Source organism: Betta splendens, chromosome 21 (genome assembly GCF_900634795.4).
Source record: "Betta splendens chromosome 21, fBetSpl5.4, whole genome shotgun sequence".
NCBI classification, from domain to species: domain Eukaryota; kingdom Metazoa; phylum Chordata; class Actinopteri; order Anabantiformes; family Osphronemidae; genus Betta; species Betta splendens.
This window is the reverse complement of record NC_040899.1, coordinates 14,336,611-14,353,630: the sequence shown is the minus strand read 5'-3', so window position 1 is coordinate 14,353,630 and position 17,020 is coordinate 14,336,611. Positions and strand designations below refer to the sequence as shown.

Here is a 17,020-nt window from a genome sequence, read left to right as displayed (position 1 = left end):
GTGTCATAAACATCTCTAGCATCACAAGAAATGGTAAACGCTTTAAATGCTCTTTTTATTTTGCCATTTTACTTTATTTGCATTTGGACTTGGACCTTGACATGATTCTACTTGACTAGCGCATAATCCCTGAGAGTGTGACACTCCGTTTGTAAAGTGTGCTATCACATGTAGACAGTACAGTAGGCAGTGAGTCAAGTCTCAAGCAACTCCATGGTAGAGCAAATCAGAGAAACAACGTGAGAAAGACACACTGTGCTAAATGAGACGAGCCAGTAGCACAGGGCGGGTTGGTTTTACTGGGGTCTTCTTATTCTAGCTGGATGAAATCTGAAGCGGGAGCCGTCCTTACACAGTGTGCTGTGAGCGAATCAACTCCAACAATCAACAAGACTTGGCAGTTTCTTCATGTACTAACGATGACGTCTTTCACTTTACAAATGTGGCATAGGACAGGAATCTGACTGTAGGTATTTCTGTAGGGAGGGTCATGCTAATAAGAACTAAGTAGCATCAAGAGAAAAGGATGTTTGTGTGCAACAGTGATGAGAGGAGCAAACCCCAATAATGACAGGAGTATGAAAATGTAAGAAATCCTCGTTGATTATGCAGGTTCAGTGTTAGTGTAGTTCTGATTATTGCTTTTTTATATCATGGCTGTCTCTTCTTTCACACCCCCCACCCCCTCTCTCTATTACAGTGTGTCACAAAATGTTAATGGGTGCTGCCCGATCCAGCAGGGCCCAGGCTGTGCCGTGTCGGGACGCTTCCAGTACACTTCCTGTTCCTGTCCTCCCATACCTGGAGAGGATTACAGTCAACTGAATAATTAACGAAAACAAGCTGGCAAACATCAAATATTGAAAAGGTAATGTTTATATGCTAACGATTACGAAGGCAAGCAAAGCACTTACTTGTCTAAAAGAGAGACCTTGTCAGCCAAATGCATCTCCTCCTCCCTATCTGGAATTTCACAACACTAAGAAGAACGAGGAGACCTTCCCCTCGTTTTAAGCGTTGTGCTGATCAATATTCAAGCAGACTAAATTAATAATGAAGGCTGAACAACCACAGTGGTGAGACATCCTTTCTTGACCTCTCTCGTGCTTGAGGTCTTTTATATCTTTACCTTTGCAACAGGTTTTCAGAGGTTTGTCATTGAGGGTGTTACGGTTCAGCTCTCATTATGGTCGTTTATTAAAAGACACAATAGCAACAAGGTGCTTTAATTTGAACCGGTCTATGTAAAAACACAACTATTATCGCTTGAAGTCTCCCTCAGTGCATCTAGCTGTCAACCCATAACTTCCAATCTGCTAAATTAGACCTGGGGCCCGTGGCCCTGCTTTAAAATTCAGCGCTTTTTTTGCCTGTGTTTTCTGTCAGCGGTGTGTAACCTGCACACAAGACAAGTTCTTTTGACCTTTACGATGTCAAATCTCGGAAGCAGATGGGCAATTCTTCGCAGACTACTGGTAATTCACTGCGCTTGATGGGATTTACAAAGGGCTTTGCATATTCTGTACTTATCCCTGTCACTTCAACTATCAAAGCATCACACAGGCTTTTCAGCCAACAATATCAGGGGGACTCAGTGGAAAGGCAATTGTTGTGTCTCTCTGTATAAAAGCCACCACAGGAGGATGTGAGGTGTTTGGTAGATAACATGAAAAAATCTGGAATTTTGTGTTGAAATTTGAAGTATTGAACCCACGTTCCTTAAACATTTTAGCTAGTGGGTACAAAGAAAACCAGCTGCACAGGGGAGTTTTAGCTTCCTCCAACTCAGTGCTTCGGTTTAAAGCAGGCAGTGGCTGACTTCCTTCACCACTGTAGCAAGCAGCTGTTCTCAGCAAGCAACAATCTGACAAACCTCGCTACAACAAACGCTACCTGCTCCCTAATCAACATTATTCAACATTTATTAGTGAAAGGAAGCAAATATATGCCTCAGGAGGAACAAAGCAAAGTGGAATACATGAGGTGCATGAATCAGGTGGATGCACACAGAGGTGAAGTTAAAGTCTGACAGATGTAATTTATGATGAACGTATTTAACAGTTCAAATAAGTCTAGTTTAAAACTATGTTCATAGCTTGTGTCTGATGTGGTGAACCTTTTACATACTGTATTAAAGGGTGTAACATGTAAATTATAGACTAATTGCAAGGTATCTTAAATTATTAATTTGAGGAAATGCAGGTGCATGTTGCATTATTTATAGGGGGAAACATTAATGAGAAGTTTAGGCAACAATGACTTTGTTATTTTTCTATTAATGACTTGTGTGTATATGTAGATTAAAAGAGAAATCCTTTATGTGCTGAACTTGTTCCGTGAACAGTGATGTAACTGTTTGTACAGTAGAAGTAAAAGTTCAGTTGCCTCCTCATTCTGCCTCTGAGTCTTCAGCAGCAGTTCTTCATGGTCATAGACAGATGGCAACAAAACAGAACGACTTCCTTTGTCAAACCAATTTTTTGTCCTCTTATTCAAGAGTCTTTGAAAGGCAGCCGTGCTGAAACTGGTACCCAACTGTCATGACACCATTGCTCATAATGTGTTTCTTAGCAGTCAAGTGACACTGAAGCCAGGCCTGCGTTATTCTCCCTGGACAGAACGCTGTCATACAATGGCGTTGCTGTGAGAGGGTGTGATATGCAGGAGGAGTGCATAACTTAGCACCGAGCGCTGTGATTTTAGATTGGATTATTTCTGTAAGTGGGTCTTATCTTTATCATAGTGGACCGTGTGCCACTTGTTGTTGTGTTCTATTCGTTCTAATTGATGCTGAGTGTGTGCGTGTGTGTGTGTGTGTGTGTGTGTGTGTGTGTGTGTGTGTGTGTGTGTGTGTGTGCATTATGCACAGTATATGCACTTAAGGCTCCTCAAGGCGTGCTGGATAAAAGCCTTCGTCAAAATGCTTAAGCGAATGTGTCCGGAAGTGGGGAGGTAGGCAAGTGTGCAGCCTGTTTGGACAGGGTGTGTACCATTATCAGTCATTATGGCTAAATCATCACCACCATCAGGAGAATGAGCAGCCGCAGCACAAAATGAGCCTCAAACCCAATAAGGATTCTGGTCTGTAGCTCTAGATGCTCAAACGCTGGGGGAAATCAGTGCGAAGCAATTATGTAATAGAGAGAAATCAAACTAAGAAAACAACCATGAAGATTAACGTAAAGATGCTCAATAACACAGAAAACGTCCACATATCCAGTAAACCACGCTTTAAAAAACGATCTAATCCTGTTTGAGTCTTAATTAAGCCAGTTTAATTAACCTATTATCGTTAGATTTACTTTGACAACTTTGACGTACAAACGACTTCTCCTCCTTCTGACACTGAATTGTGATTGTGACAAGTCAGCTGTAAATTCATCACATGATTTAATTGGCCGCCTATTTAATCTCCTGCCGGCTCCCTGTCACTGTACAGCCTGATTTCTGTTACACACACACACTATTTCCCCTTTCGTTCTATTCAAATGTCTTCTCAGTCAAGCTTATTGGCGCTTAGTTTCAGGCAGCAAGCGGCTCATGACTCCGTATTGATGTGTGACTGTTATAAGCTATAATATCAATACCGCTACCGCCGGCGGTGCGCGGATCGGCTCGGAGCTATTTTAGGGGTTCACACTTGGACAAGCGGCAGGGGAAATATATGGCGGCACAGTCGGCTGATTTACAAAGGGAAGCGAGGAGCCGGAGCTCTGCGGCCCCGTCGTCTCCCTTTATCGCTTCGGGCACCGTGGAGAGAAAACAACTTTACAGCCCGGTGGCGTATAAAAGAGACGAGAGGTTTGTATTTAAAGTAATGTCCGATGAAACACGCCAAATAAGCCTATAAACTAGAGTCACGGCATCACGGTGCGATTTATTCCACAATTTACGGGATTCCTAATTCTGCGAGCTGTAAACAGTTGAAACATGGTCTGAGCCGCGATGTTCAAGTTACACAAAGACCACACGAAGTATTTTGACTCACTGCGCGCGTCCGCAGCCAGGATCGGACCGCGTTTGAGCCGTTATTGTGACGCACGTCGCCTTATTCTAGCGACAGTTTCTCCAATAACCCCGCGCTCTGCGCGTAATGATCCCCACTGTTACCGTTCGCACTTTGCGCCGATCGACACCACCGACCCTTCGCCCGCCGAGGCGAACACAACGAGGGCAAGTGTGCGTCGAGCGGCCCCAAACAGCATTCTCCTCAAGGTGCGGATGAGCCGCTCCACGGCACGGCGGCCGAACCCACGCTCACCGCACGCGGGCACTCAACGAGGCGTCCCTTCTGAACTTTGATTCGTTTCCCCAGTGCTGCGTGGCTCCGCTACTCGTCTTACACTCAAACAATGCATGTGGGTGCAGAACAAACCCAGCCCGGACAAAGCCCGCAACTCTGGCTTCATGAAATGACTCTCACCGGAGCAGTTCCAGCCGGTGGGCGTCTGGCAGTCGCTGAGGGACGACGGGAAGGCGCGCAGCTGCTCCACAGGTAAAGTGGCGAGGAACGAGACGAGCGTGATCCGCAGCCAGCCTCCCGCCGCGCCGCTCCAGCGGCGCAGGCGTCGGGGCTCCTCGAGCGGTGCGTGCGCCGCCGCGAACGGACCCATGTCTCACTGGCCCCGGCGGAACGTGCGCGGTACGAAGGAGAAGCAGGCGCGCGCCGACGGTTCCGATCCCGACAGGTTCAGCGGGGCGCCTACAGACCGACGGCGCACCATTTTCCGAGCGACACCGCGCGCTCCATGTAGCAGTGCCGCGTGGAAGCTGACCAGGTCGGTTCCGCACGATCCAGAGGGAGGCTGCTGCGAAAAGAGCGGCTGTGGAGGGGGGAAACTGCGGGCGGAACTACCCGTGAGCGATGGAGGAGGCTGTGTGGGATGCAGCCGCGTGAAAAAAAGTTGTCCAGGCGGGCGAGAAGACTTGTTAAATGAGGGGACGCTCAAATGTGAGGAGGGGAGAGGAAACGGACGAGAGGGTGCCGCCAAAGCAGCTAATAGAGGCGCAAATCTGAGGACGCGTCGCCAGAGATGCCACGGACATTGTTTGGAGAAGACAGCCGTTGTGTAATAGTATCCACGCGTGAAACGAGCAGCTCTCCCGCACGAGCGGAGCGGTCCTCCCGTTTACTTTGTATGTGCGCCGCGTTCGGAGTCTCGGCGAGTTGCGCTCTCTCTCTCTCTCCCCCCCCCCTCTCTCTCTCGCTCTCTCACCAGCAGCTGGTTATGATCACGTGAGTATGATGCGAAGAGGGAGGGGGGGGGGGTCCTCAGCAATAAATGGGATATCTTAGTGGTGGCAAGAGAGAGGCACGCATAATGAGAGGAATGAAAAAGCAGAAGGCGAAGGGAGAGTTCAGTCGGTGATGCGGGAGCGGCAGCGCAGGACAAGATGCGCCGCGCTTATAATTGGCCAGGAGCATTTAAAAAGTCGGCAGGAATCGATTCGTCCAGTCTCGCCTGCGATAATTGCTTCGCTTTGAAATGACACTGACACTATTCCTGGGTCTTTGCCTCCCGGCAACCCAACGAGACCTCGATATTATTCATATATTTTAGACGTAACCTGCCGCTGTCAGACAGGGCACGATGCGGCCGGTAATTGACGTGCTTTCAATGTAAGCCATAAACAGTCCGTCTCCAAGTTAAAGTCCAACATCAGGTTGAGTGTGTTTACCCTTTTTGAACCGAGGAAATTGGAGGCCATGCGCCTGGAAAGAGCCCTATATAGAAAACAAAGGGGATTCTGTTAAGGCTTGTCACGCTGTAAAGACACTTGACCTCGCGATATTAAGAAAGCAGCGCTGCAGCTGCACGTAAACAAAGCTTTTATTGCTTTTCACTTCGTTAAAGATCATTAAACAGGAATAGGCATCGTTTTAACTCCGTTAATGGGGTTCATGACACGCAGGTTTTATCTGCTGCAGCAAACAGCAGGCGTAAACACACACACTGAGAGGTCTTCTGCCATCGCACGGAAGGAAAAAAGTATGGATTTCTTCAAAAGACACGCTCACATTGTAGGAGAACGGGCCCAGAGACGCATCAGGACCATTTTAATGGGCTGGTGATTATGACTGTGACATTTACATTACATATATGGTTTTACTGTGAAGATTGTGTGATACTAACTCAATCATTTGTTCAGCCACAGTTAAAGATGAGTTACACCTATACTTATTGCGACTTTGGATCGTGACTCACCTCCAGGTTCCACTCCTGCCTTGCCTTGGGTTGGCTTTGCTGTCCGTATACAGCACACAGATATTACCAGTAAACAGGAGCTAAGCTGTGGCAAACACTCGACACGAGGCAGCGTTAGCTGTGGAGCAGCTGAACGCAGATGATAGGCTGCGTTTTAAAACTGAAAATGATGCTTGTGGAAGTGGAGTCCAAACAACACAATGAAACCATAAAATCTAACTGTCCTCCTGAGTCCCTTCATTTATGACTGAGGAATTTACATAAGTTAAAGATTTTCATGGATTTTGATCAGTTGCAATAAATGATATAATTTTTTTTTATAAATTTATTTCCAGGTATTATAAAATGGCTTTCAACCACAACCATTTTTCATAAAAACAAAATTCATTTTTTCGACACATTTTTAAATGCTTTCATTTCATTGGTGTATATGTGAAGCAGCAAAGACCCAGAACAATTTCCACTGTTGCAAATGAAACTTGTTTTAAGAAGATACAGCAGAAAAAGAAAATTACTGGCTCTAAAAAAGGACGAGGCAGCTGCAGTCCAGATGTTACAACAGTCGGACCATTGATCACTAGACCCCTGCGTCCACATATCAAGACTCTACATTTTCTTCCAAATTACTGTAACGTTTACATTCAATAAAATAGGAAATAAACACAGAGCAATCACGAGGAGAAGTTAAACGAATCCTTCACGCACTGAAGGCAACAGCCTAGCAGAGCTGTAGCAGGAGAGTCCAAGTCTGCCCATTGTGCTGGTGCTAATTTGGATTTCAAAGCAAGCCTGTGCTCCTTGCTTCCAGCCGTCTTCATTTGTCCACTGAAGCATTTAAGCCCACTGTTTGAGAGTTTCTCTTTTCCCAGCGACCTTGTGTATAATCCATTGTCTGTGAAACAGGGCGACAGTAGGAGAGGAAATATGAGTAAAACCCCGTTTGAGAAGTTGGTTTAACTCATTTCACTGAGAGCAATAGACAGTCCTTCAAATCAAGTGTGTGATTTTCCTTTCAGTGTTAAAGCCAGAGAAATGTTGCTGTAGACTTTGCCTATATTAGTGACATTACCAGTCTTGCTCCCTATGAGTCACCCCCCACTCCTGGCGCAGGGGAAAAAGCAGCTTGCCACCATTCAGGTTTTTGAGCAATGCTCTCCTACTGGGCAGCTACAACCAATTTGCTGATGCAATACACTGCAAAAGAAACAAACCACTGTAACAACTGGCACGGTCAGACCGAACACTGGCACAGTCGAGTGGTCCACACTGTCCCAGTGGGGTGGGGGGGTGGGGGGGTGGGTGGTTGGGTAAAGGGCCTATGTTTGTTACTTAGCTGCCTTCAGCATTGTTCAAATGATGGTTAGTTTCAGAGTTCCAGTAGCAGCATTCGTTCCCTAGTATAAAAGCAGTTGTGTTGTCCTTCTTTGTGTGTGCTTGACATCACCCCCACCAGTTTAGAAGGGCTTCCTTTACATGGTGGATGTAAGGCTGATAACAGGCTTTATAAAGAGGTTATTACACAATGATTTGTTTGTTTTTGATACTACAGTTGCTGATTGGTGCAAAGATCATAGAATGAGCTGACTTACAACGTGTTGCTGTTGCTGTGCTTGTTAAGGCCATCAGCTTTTCCTCCACGTTCCCTAATTTGCCATCATGTCAGTAGATTTTCATTGGAATCAAGGCACCTGTGCGGACATGTGACGGCCAGCGACGTTGATAAAATGTCAGTGCTCGGTGGCCTGGGAAGGAAGCAAGCTGGCACGACTCAGGCCGCGCTGACAGAGACTCAAGACTGTTAAAACAACAAGAGGGGCTTTGTTGGTGGAGGCGTACTGTGGAATGGAAAAGTACAATGTCAGGTCCAGGTGGACGCAGAAAGCACAGTCCAGTGGTTTGAAGTGGCCACACAGGAACGCACGTGTGCCTCCCCGAGTAACGTCAGACTGTCAAAGCAGCAAACTTTTGTTTTTACATGGAAAAGCATCGCAAAAAAAAAAAAAAAAAAAAAAGCATCGCAGGCCCCATAGCGCCAGCTATGCTGTGCAAATACACCTCCCCAATTCAAATAAGCAAGACGTGGCTGCGTGTGTTCACACTGTTTGTGTAAATACGACCTCACCTCGCCACACTGACATTGATGGCAGCACGGATTAGTAAACTGAGCACTGAAATTACCTGGAATGAATACAGCACACAGCGAACGAGGACAATACCTTAGCGTGCAACTAAATGGATACAGACACATTTCAGTCAAAGAGAAGAGTGAAGTGTTTATAGTGTTTGTGATTTGGCATCTTCTCTGTTGTAAAGCTGCATCTCAAAGTGTGACGGCAGCTCATTTTGGTCAGCATCCAAATCACTGCAGCGTCCACTACTGTACACTGTCAACCAGAGGCAGGAGTGCTTAGATGCAGGAAAGGATGCGGGGACCCTACGATGGGAGCTAATTGAAATGAAACAACACACGTTTACTGCCCATGTGTCTATGAACTAAAGAGCACAGAACACATACAAGTGTTTAGATCTCGGCCACTCTAGATAAAGATCTTCAACTTCAACTCCTGCTTGATGAATTCGACGGGGCCTCGACAGCCAGGCTGACTGACTGAGGAGGACGCGCTTTCAGCCTGTCCATCCATCAGCCAGTCCGGCTCCAACAATTCACATTTTTTATCAGTACCATTCAGCATCAAAAGAATCCATTTTGAAATCTGAACTTTTCCTCGCACAGCTTTATTCTTCAAACTCCAAGAATCTCCAGAACAGATTTATTGTATTGAGAAAAAACAGAACTATTATATTTCAAAGGCTGAATTTTATGATTTTGTATAATTTCTTGCTTTTCTGTTTCCTTTGAGTTACTTGTTTTCTTTCACATGACTGTAAGGTTTTCTTCCAAGTTTTTCTTGTCTCTCCTTGAAACTTTTTTTTCCATCTAGCACCAAGAATGCAGTTGCAGGCTGTCAGCTGCCCTTGTCCCACCCACTGCTTATTACTTGGATCAGGTCACAGTCAATCAGAAGCTGTTTGACAAATAAAATTGAGAGGAAGTCATCTATCTATTATAAGGGGTGATTGACAGAACACACCTCGTCCAGGTACTTAGAAGTACTGGGACAAAGAGAAGAGGCAGTGATGCTAAAACCTACCTGCAGTGGACACAACTGTGCCTCACCCTGTTTCTGATGGCAATATTAAGAAGCAAGTTGAGCAGCCTTTGAGGACATAGCCACCATATCATTTCTTACAGCAGTGACGAGTACACATTAAATGCTACACACACAAAGTAATGTGAAATCTGCCATGCAGCTGGCTCTGAACTTTGCCTGTAGAGATTTGTCCTTGCTGGAAACAATGGAACGTATTTCATTATTGCTTTTTCGGTTCATTGGGAGCTGAGATTCAAATTGGAGGTTAACTAGTATAAATTATACCCTTGGTGGTTTTTAGTTTTTAATTTTAGTGGACAGAGCAGTTGAAATTCATGTGCACAACTTAAATGATGCAAGACCAGGCTCAGTAACTCTGCAAAATTGAAAGGGCTGTGCAATATAGAAAATAACTTTTGCCCAATTTACATGTAGTTAGGTTTGGATTTTCTACTGTAAATCACTGTCCGAGCCAATGGACTGACTCCAAGATTCTCTGAGGCCAAGAGTGCATTCCTGGGGCGGCAACAGAACTTGGTCTGGTCTGTGTAGGAGGACTTTTATAATACAATGCCGTGTTTGGCTTAATATATGTCCAAAGCTTCCTCCATCTTATAACAGCTATCACGATCACCTTTACCTTAAGGTCAGACCTCTACAGCCCTGTTCCTTTGGTAGATGTATGTGAAGGTCAACACAGGACTGAGTGGTACAGTTAATTTCCTCTTGTTTTGATTGATCCTAAAGAGGACCAGAGTGTTGACTGTGAATTTCCCAGAAGCTTTAATGCAGCCACTGCAGAACACGCTGCAGATAAACGGCAATTTCCACAACATTTCCTCTATCGCCTGTGACTCATTTATCTTTGCATTAGTCTGACTGAATACCTGGTCCAGTATCAGTGATGCCCATGCAGGCACAGTGAGGAGGAGGTCGGCCTAAACGCAGCCCGGCCCCAGGCTAAAGGCTAATTACATTTCTGATGCGCTGAAATGTACACCCTCTCCTGAGAGAGCGTTCTGGAATAACACTCAACTCTGTATCAGATATCTGATGATTGATTTTTACCTCATAATTACTCTGATGTATTAATGAATCATCCTTTTCTTTTGTAAATGTAGGGGCTGACAGTGGCATGGGAATCATTTACGAGTGTATATTACACACGGCAAAAGTTGAAAGATTAGAGTGTACTGTGTGCATGTACAGAGTGCATGGTACACATTCTGTAAGTTTGGCAGCATCTTATAGTGATTGCAGTGATACATTATCACAAAACGTTATGAGGCCCTTGGAAATAAGGAACATTTCTTATTTCTGTGAGTGTGTGTGTGTGTGTGTGTGTGTGTGTGTGTGTGTGCGTGTGTGCGTGCATGCGTGCGTGCGTGCGTGCGTGTGTGTGTGTGTGCATGTGTGTGTGGCTGTTAATAGCAAGCCGAGTGCTTGTCAAATCATTTTTAAACTATTGCCTGAGCCCACACTGATTAGAGCCATGACGCTGTGTAAGTTTCTCTGCTTGTGCAGTACTTTGAAACTATGATTGACCTCTGAGTTCTTGAAGGAAAATCAGCTTCCAGTGCACACAACTTCCGTTCCAGCGTTGTGTTATCCTCATCATCATCATCGTGGCCACCACCTCCAGCATGATTATTCATCATAATCATCATCATACTAATTGTAATTTGCTTGACACCTTCTCAGTCATTACTCTTCCGTACGCCCCGACTGACCACTGTATATTTCATTGTCAAGTGATTCATGGAAAGAGTGGTGAGCTCTGATCACGAGACAAAGAAAAACTTACTTCACATGAGTCACAACCTAAATACAGTACTTACATTATATCACTACTGACCTGTTAATATTGCAATAGGTTTGAATAAAGGTGTGCCTAAAGGTGTCTACACATTAGGCTTAAAGAAAAGTTGTAACTGCATCTTAAACTTAAATTTTAGAAATATTCTACAAATTTATTTTTACCTAATTGTTGTATGTATTTATATGTATTGCCTTCAAGGTTAAGCTAAAACATTGCTCTATATCCAGGCCAAACTTAACTGTTCATCATTAGTTAGGAAAGTGGGATTTAGTTTGGTACCTGTTGCAGATTTCTCAGAGGTTTTGAGTAACCTTCAGGGTTGTCATCGTCCATTCAGCACACAGCTTTCACCACAAGTGTTGCCAATTTTCTGCTGCTAGATAATTGTACTGAGAAGACAATAGGGGCACACAACCACACTGTGAGACACGATGGAAAGATATGAAAAATTGCACAAAACAGCAATGTACCTCTGCATTTAAACATTCAAGTTAAATCATTTATTTTTTTAACATGTTCACAGAAGAATTCAAATAAAAGAGAGAGCCTTAATGGTGATTAAATAAAGGATTAAAAATGTAATGCGGCAATGAGTATAAAAAAGACTGAGTATTTAAAACATGTAATTTACAAAATTAAAGAGAAATTAATAATTAATTATAGACAAATTATTTTAATGACATGAAACCTCAAGTGACTAATTTAAAGTAACAATACAGAATGGTCTCCCTGATATTAAGGCTTACTGATAGTATTGCATGCTATGGAATTGAATCTCATTCAAGCAGCAAATAAATGCACTTAGGTCTGGCAAAAACTTTTTTTTTTCCACAAGTAAATATTCTCCGTACATGAAAAAAACTGGAATGGGTTCATCCATCCCTGACACAAAACCATTTGGTCCATGAAATATCCATCATAAATATCCCAGTGTGCATTCAGTTGCATGGATACTTAAAGAATAGAATGAGGAAGTAGCTTTTTGGTCTTTCCCACTCATGGGAGCTAATAGAGTTAGCCTGAGGGTAATAGCCTGTGGTTCAGGGAAAAGGCAGCGCAGTAGATACAGCCGAGCTCTACCTCTGGATTGATATTCATGCTGTACTTGAAGCACTACACCGAAAGATGACCCCTGACATGTTTTACTATGTTTCCACAACTGGAAGCCAAACCCATTCTATAATTCTATTATCTACATAGAACTATAGCCCACAAATTCATAATTAAGCAAAATTCCATTTTCACAGACAAATTCAAGCTACTGACACCACTGCTTCGGTAGAGACTGGTTAATGGACATTAAACCAGTTGGTGGATTTGTGTTTGGTCTCATTTTTAGAATTATCAGAATAGTCATTTCCTTTACTATCTTGTCGTTTTCTTTCTTAGCTGTTTGCCCCTTATTTACTCCTAAGTTAGGAGTGTTTATGATACCTAAGGTCCCAGGTTTACCAGGTGTAATTATTTATTATTATTATTATTGCCATTTACCATACATATTGTGCGGGTTGAACCTGTTCACTCATAATGAAGACTGGTAATCATAACTTTAAGTGCGCAGAAAGATTTGTACCCATAATGCCTTGCTTTCCTTCTTCTTTTGATACCAACTGCTCATGCAGTGCATGTAGTTTTTGTGGATTAATTTAGTTTAATTTGTGTGTGAGAGCTTAACACTTAAAGATAGTTTGTGTCTGGAGTTATGCTTTCGTCACCTGGACAACTTTGAACCCAACCATTTAACCGTCACAATTTGCTGTGTGAAAATGACCAGACCTCTTCACCATATGCTCTGGCTCCTCTGGTGTTCTCGCTCAGGCTGGAGCATTAACCACTGTCTGCCATAACTCCTCCAGACCCATCTCATTCACTCTCCCTCCTATTCTTACCACTGAACTACATCATAAGCTCCCCTGCCTCCCTTCTGCCAATCTGCAAGTCCCTATCATCATTGTGGGGTAAGTTCATAAACTCTATTTGTATTATCACTGTGAATAAGACTGTACAATACTGAGATTCTAGACACTGTTCTCCGCCAGCAGTTGCCTACACAATGTTCCTGATCATTTAAGAATAGAAATGTTAAAACCGAATGTGTGGTCCGACTTCCATTATTTGGGTCTAGTACTTACTGTAATTTCCTGTACACAAACCGCCATGTTGGAACATAGAAAGAGAAAGGTTTAATACATTTTCACCAGAAGACTTGGTTTGCTGTTAAAATAATTCTAATGACCAATCTTGCCTGCAGACCAGTTTAAACCAGTCAAATGCTGTCAATAAAAAAAGGTGACAGGAATGAGAGAAAGAATGAATAGTGAAAAAAAGGCATGCAAATCTGCCCAGCAACCTGACAGGAACTAGATAAAAATGGCTACTAAAAGTACTGGACAAGACGAGGAAATAAGCAAAGAAGAAGAAATAAGGTCAGGTGATTAAAAATAGTCTTACATGTTACTACAGCTAGTGTATTTCTTGTTTTTGTAGCAACAATAAAATACAGCAGTAGCCCTAATTTAGCTTCCTTTCCTTCACTATTCTAATGAAGAAGGAATTAAACCTATAATCATTCTGTAATGCAATTAAACCCACTTATGCATTCGGTCAACACCTGGGACATACCTGTGTGTATATTCGGGTGTATATACAGTCATATAGGAACAGATGCGCACGTATGCGATTCAGTCCATCAGTGCCTTGCATACATAACAGAGCAGTTCTACCTGCCTCACTAGAAACCACCTCTCTATTTGAGCAGTGATTTTAATGAGCAGGTGCTGGACAGGGACAAAAGACATTAAACAGAGCTTTATTCCTGATTGCGGGCAGCTGTGCTACTCTGGCTCGGATTCTGAGTTGGGGGGGGGGGGGGGGGGGGGGGGGGGGGGGTTCATCCTCAACAGATCTCAGTGCTGTGTCATCTTGTGTATGATTACACAGATTCCTTTGGAACCACATACAGTACAGTTCATGTTTGTCTTTAATCAATTAACAAACCACAACTTTGTTCATAAGTGTAAACATAAAGTACTCATTTTAATTGCTTTGTAACCCAAACAATGTTAATTTGTGTTTCCACCGAGATTTGATGACAAATTCTAGTTTTTCTTTTATGATTTATTATTAAGAAAAAGTAATTGGTCATGTTAGCAAAGGGCATCAATACCATCAGACTTAGAATAAAATAAAAAATAAAATAATAACATGCCGTCTCTTTGAGGTTTAGTTTTCATATTTGCATAAGTAATAATAATATTAAAATATATAAGAAACTATAGGTCAGAAAAACATGTAGAGGACATCACGATAAAAATAGAAATATTTGAACAAAATGTTGAAGTGTTGCAAAAATGCAACCACAATAAGTCATTTGTATAAGAAATATTTGTTAGTGGGTAAAGTATGGCGTAAAATTAGGGTCAGAATAGATCTGTGCGTCATGTCTGTCTGATCATTAAATATAATTAAAGTCATCAGTCAGTGGACTAGCTTGTTGCTGCTTGTGGAGCTTTCAGGATCTGCTGTGCCACGTCAAAGAACTATGACAACTTCCTTGTTCATTAGCTAATTAGAGCTTGGAGGCAAATTAAGGTCACGTTATTTTACATGTAAATTTAGCCATGAGTTTTGCGTAATTTTAATGCCCCAAATTATAAAATAAGTGTAAGCTTGGTATAGCCCCACTAAATCTACAAGTACAAATCTGATCAAGCATGCACAGATCAGTTTACGTAAGCACAGATCTAATCTGTCCCTAATTTGAATCCATAGTAAAGTATCTGTTCACAAGGTCAATATTCAGTCAAGTATACAGTAAACCTCATTTTAATTAATCTCATGCTGAACCACTTCATAAATAAAACACAGAAAAAAATAAAATACAGTTTACAACAATTGCTACAAAAACTGACTCGTAATGACAGACAAGCTGACTGTTTGTCATGGATACATTTGAGGACCTGATATGTCTATTTATAGCTGTATGACTGGTCAAATCAGCACTCACTGTTTTAGGAAGGTAGCTTTCTGTATATACTGAAGAAAACATAGCCCCTTACATTGCATGTCTACTACCATTGATAACTTCAAAGATTAATAAAATATCAGTTTTGCAGTTATCGTATAATAAAAGTACTCAAACTGTTGGTTAATGATTTGTAAATGATTTGTGAATGAATGAATGTCTTTGACATTTTAAAAGGCATTACCAAATATAACATTTAAATAGTTATTTTTCTGTGGTCAAACTGGGGTCTCTATCTAATTCTCATAATAGACTACAAGATGGTAGGTGGGATCATCAGAGGTGCTTATTATGTGAGATTGTTGGATTATTTTCCTCAGGATAAAATTTTATGCTCTTCAGCAACATGTGCTCCAGGGTGACCCTTGCAAATAACATGATGGATTTTAGATTTCACATTACAGGATTACAGTATGTGCACATGGCAACAGTTTCACTCTCTATTGAGCTGTTTCTGAGACAAAAAAATAAAAGACACTACATTCATTGTGCTTGGAGTAGAATAACGTGTCATTCCATGTCATAAATGAGGAGATGTGGTTATAGAAATGTTTGGTTGGAAGACCATAGGCAAGTGACAGTAAATTATGTAAACGTTCTAATGCTTTGTGACAGTGAGCAAGAAGAATAAATGAAAGACAAATGAAAACATATTCATATTCAATTTACATCTAAGTTTAAATACAGTATATTATCACAACCTCAAAACCACATACATGTTTACTGGATCTACTATAAAGATGTAACCTGAAATCATTAGCAAACAACAACAACAACAAAGAAAATACATAAAGCTAAAATTTATTACGTGAGGAAACGTGAGGAGTTAGCTGAATATGCTGAAACAATGGAACTGTGCAAAAATACTACTGAAGGGTTTTGTCAAAAAGGAAGAAATGACATTTTAAAAGAAGAGTATTTGTATACAACTACTGTATGTTAGGGATATAAGAATAACTGTACAAGCTAGAGTAACGTGACTGAAAATGTAAAGGTACATTTTCATACACCACATTATTGGTCTTTTAGTCCCATTACTGTAGCTGTTATTTTTTTACTCTTCATGATTACTCAATACACTGATACTGTTTATTTTGGTCTTAATTCAGTTTCATATGAGGGAAAATAGTATTTACTTCAGCATGCTATACAGTTTTCATGAGCTCAGTTATTCATTTTGGGAATATATAGGATTTCCAAAACCTTAATTCAAATCCTGGACATTAAACACATTGGAGATGCGTTAACATACAGAATAAGAAGAATAAGAAAACTAGGGCAACTGGAAAACAAAATCCCTGCTAAGTAAGAAAAACACACTATACGCCTATCAGTTTGGGAAGCAGTAACAGAAAATCCCTGCAGTGTTGGAAATCAGAAATTGAACTAACAAGCTGACTACCAAAACCTCTGGACCAGGCGCTAGAGGTCAGAAACGAGGAGACAGAAACAGAGGTTCAGAACACGGGGATGACATGCTAGCAACTGACAAGGCACAAGAGGTAAGTATTCATAAGCAGGGCAACAAGACACACCTGACAGGAGAAAACACATAAAACCCACACACCACTGCCGCCTAGAGGGTGGAGGACCGGGTCACCACATTCTGCGGTAACCATTGTCTTATCTATTAAGACACTGGAAGTGTGTTGGCAGATGCCAACACATGCTGCTGACACGGTCAGTGCTCATCCACATCCTGACAGATCAACTGCGAAAAACAACAATCTATAGTTTTGGCTGTGATCACAGAGAACAGGGTGTTTGTACTAATAGCTTTATGGGATGTCAAGCACATTACGGGTATAAACTATGGTGA

At 42.2% G+C, this 17,020-nt stretch overlaps 1 protein-coding gene across 1 annotated transcript in view; it reads right to left on the bottom strand.

Annotated features, from left to right (window-relative positions):
• The window catches only part of tmeff2a (transmembrane protein with EGF-like and two follistatin-like domains 2a), an 85,254-nt gene extending 80,096 nt beyond the window's left edge, over positions 1-5,158 (bottom strand). Inside the window, exon 1 of the mRNA XM_029136283.3 lies at positions 4,424-5,158. Within this exon, the coding sequence (XP_028992116.1) occupies positions 4,424-4,613 (190 nt within the window). The 5' untranslated portion in view covers positions 4,614-5,158. The remainder of the gene's footprint in view (positions 1-4,423) is intronic.
• Between the last annotated feature and the right edge of the window lie 11,862 nt (positions 5,159-17,020).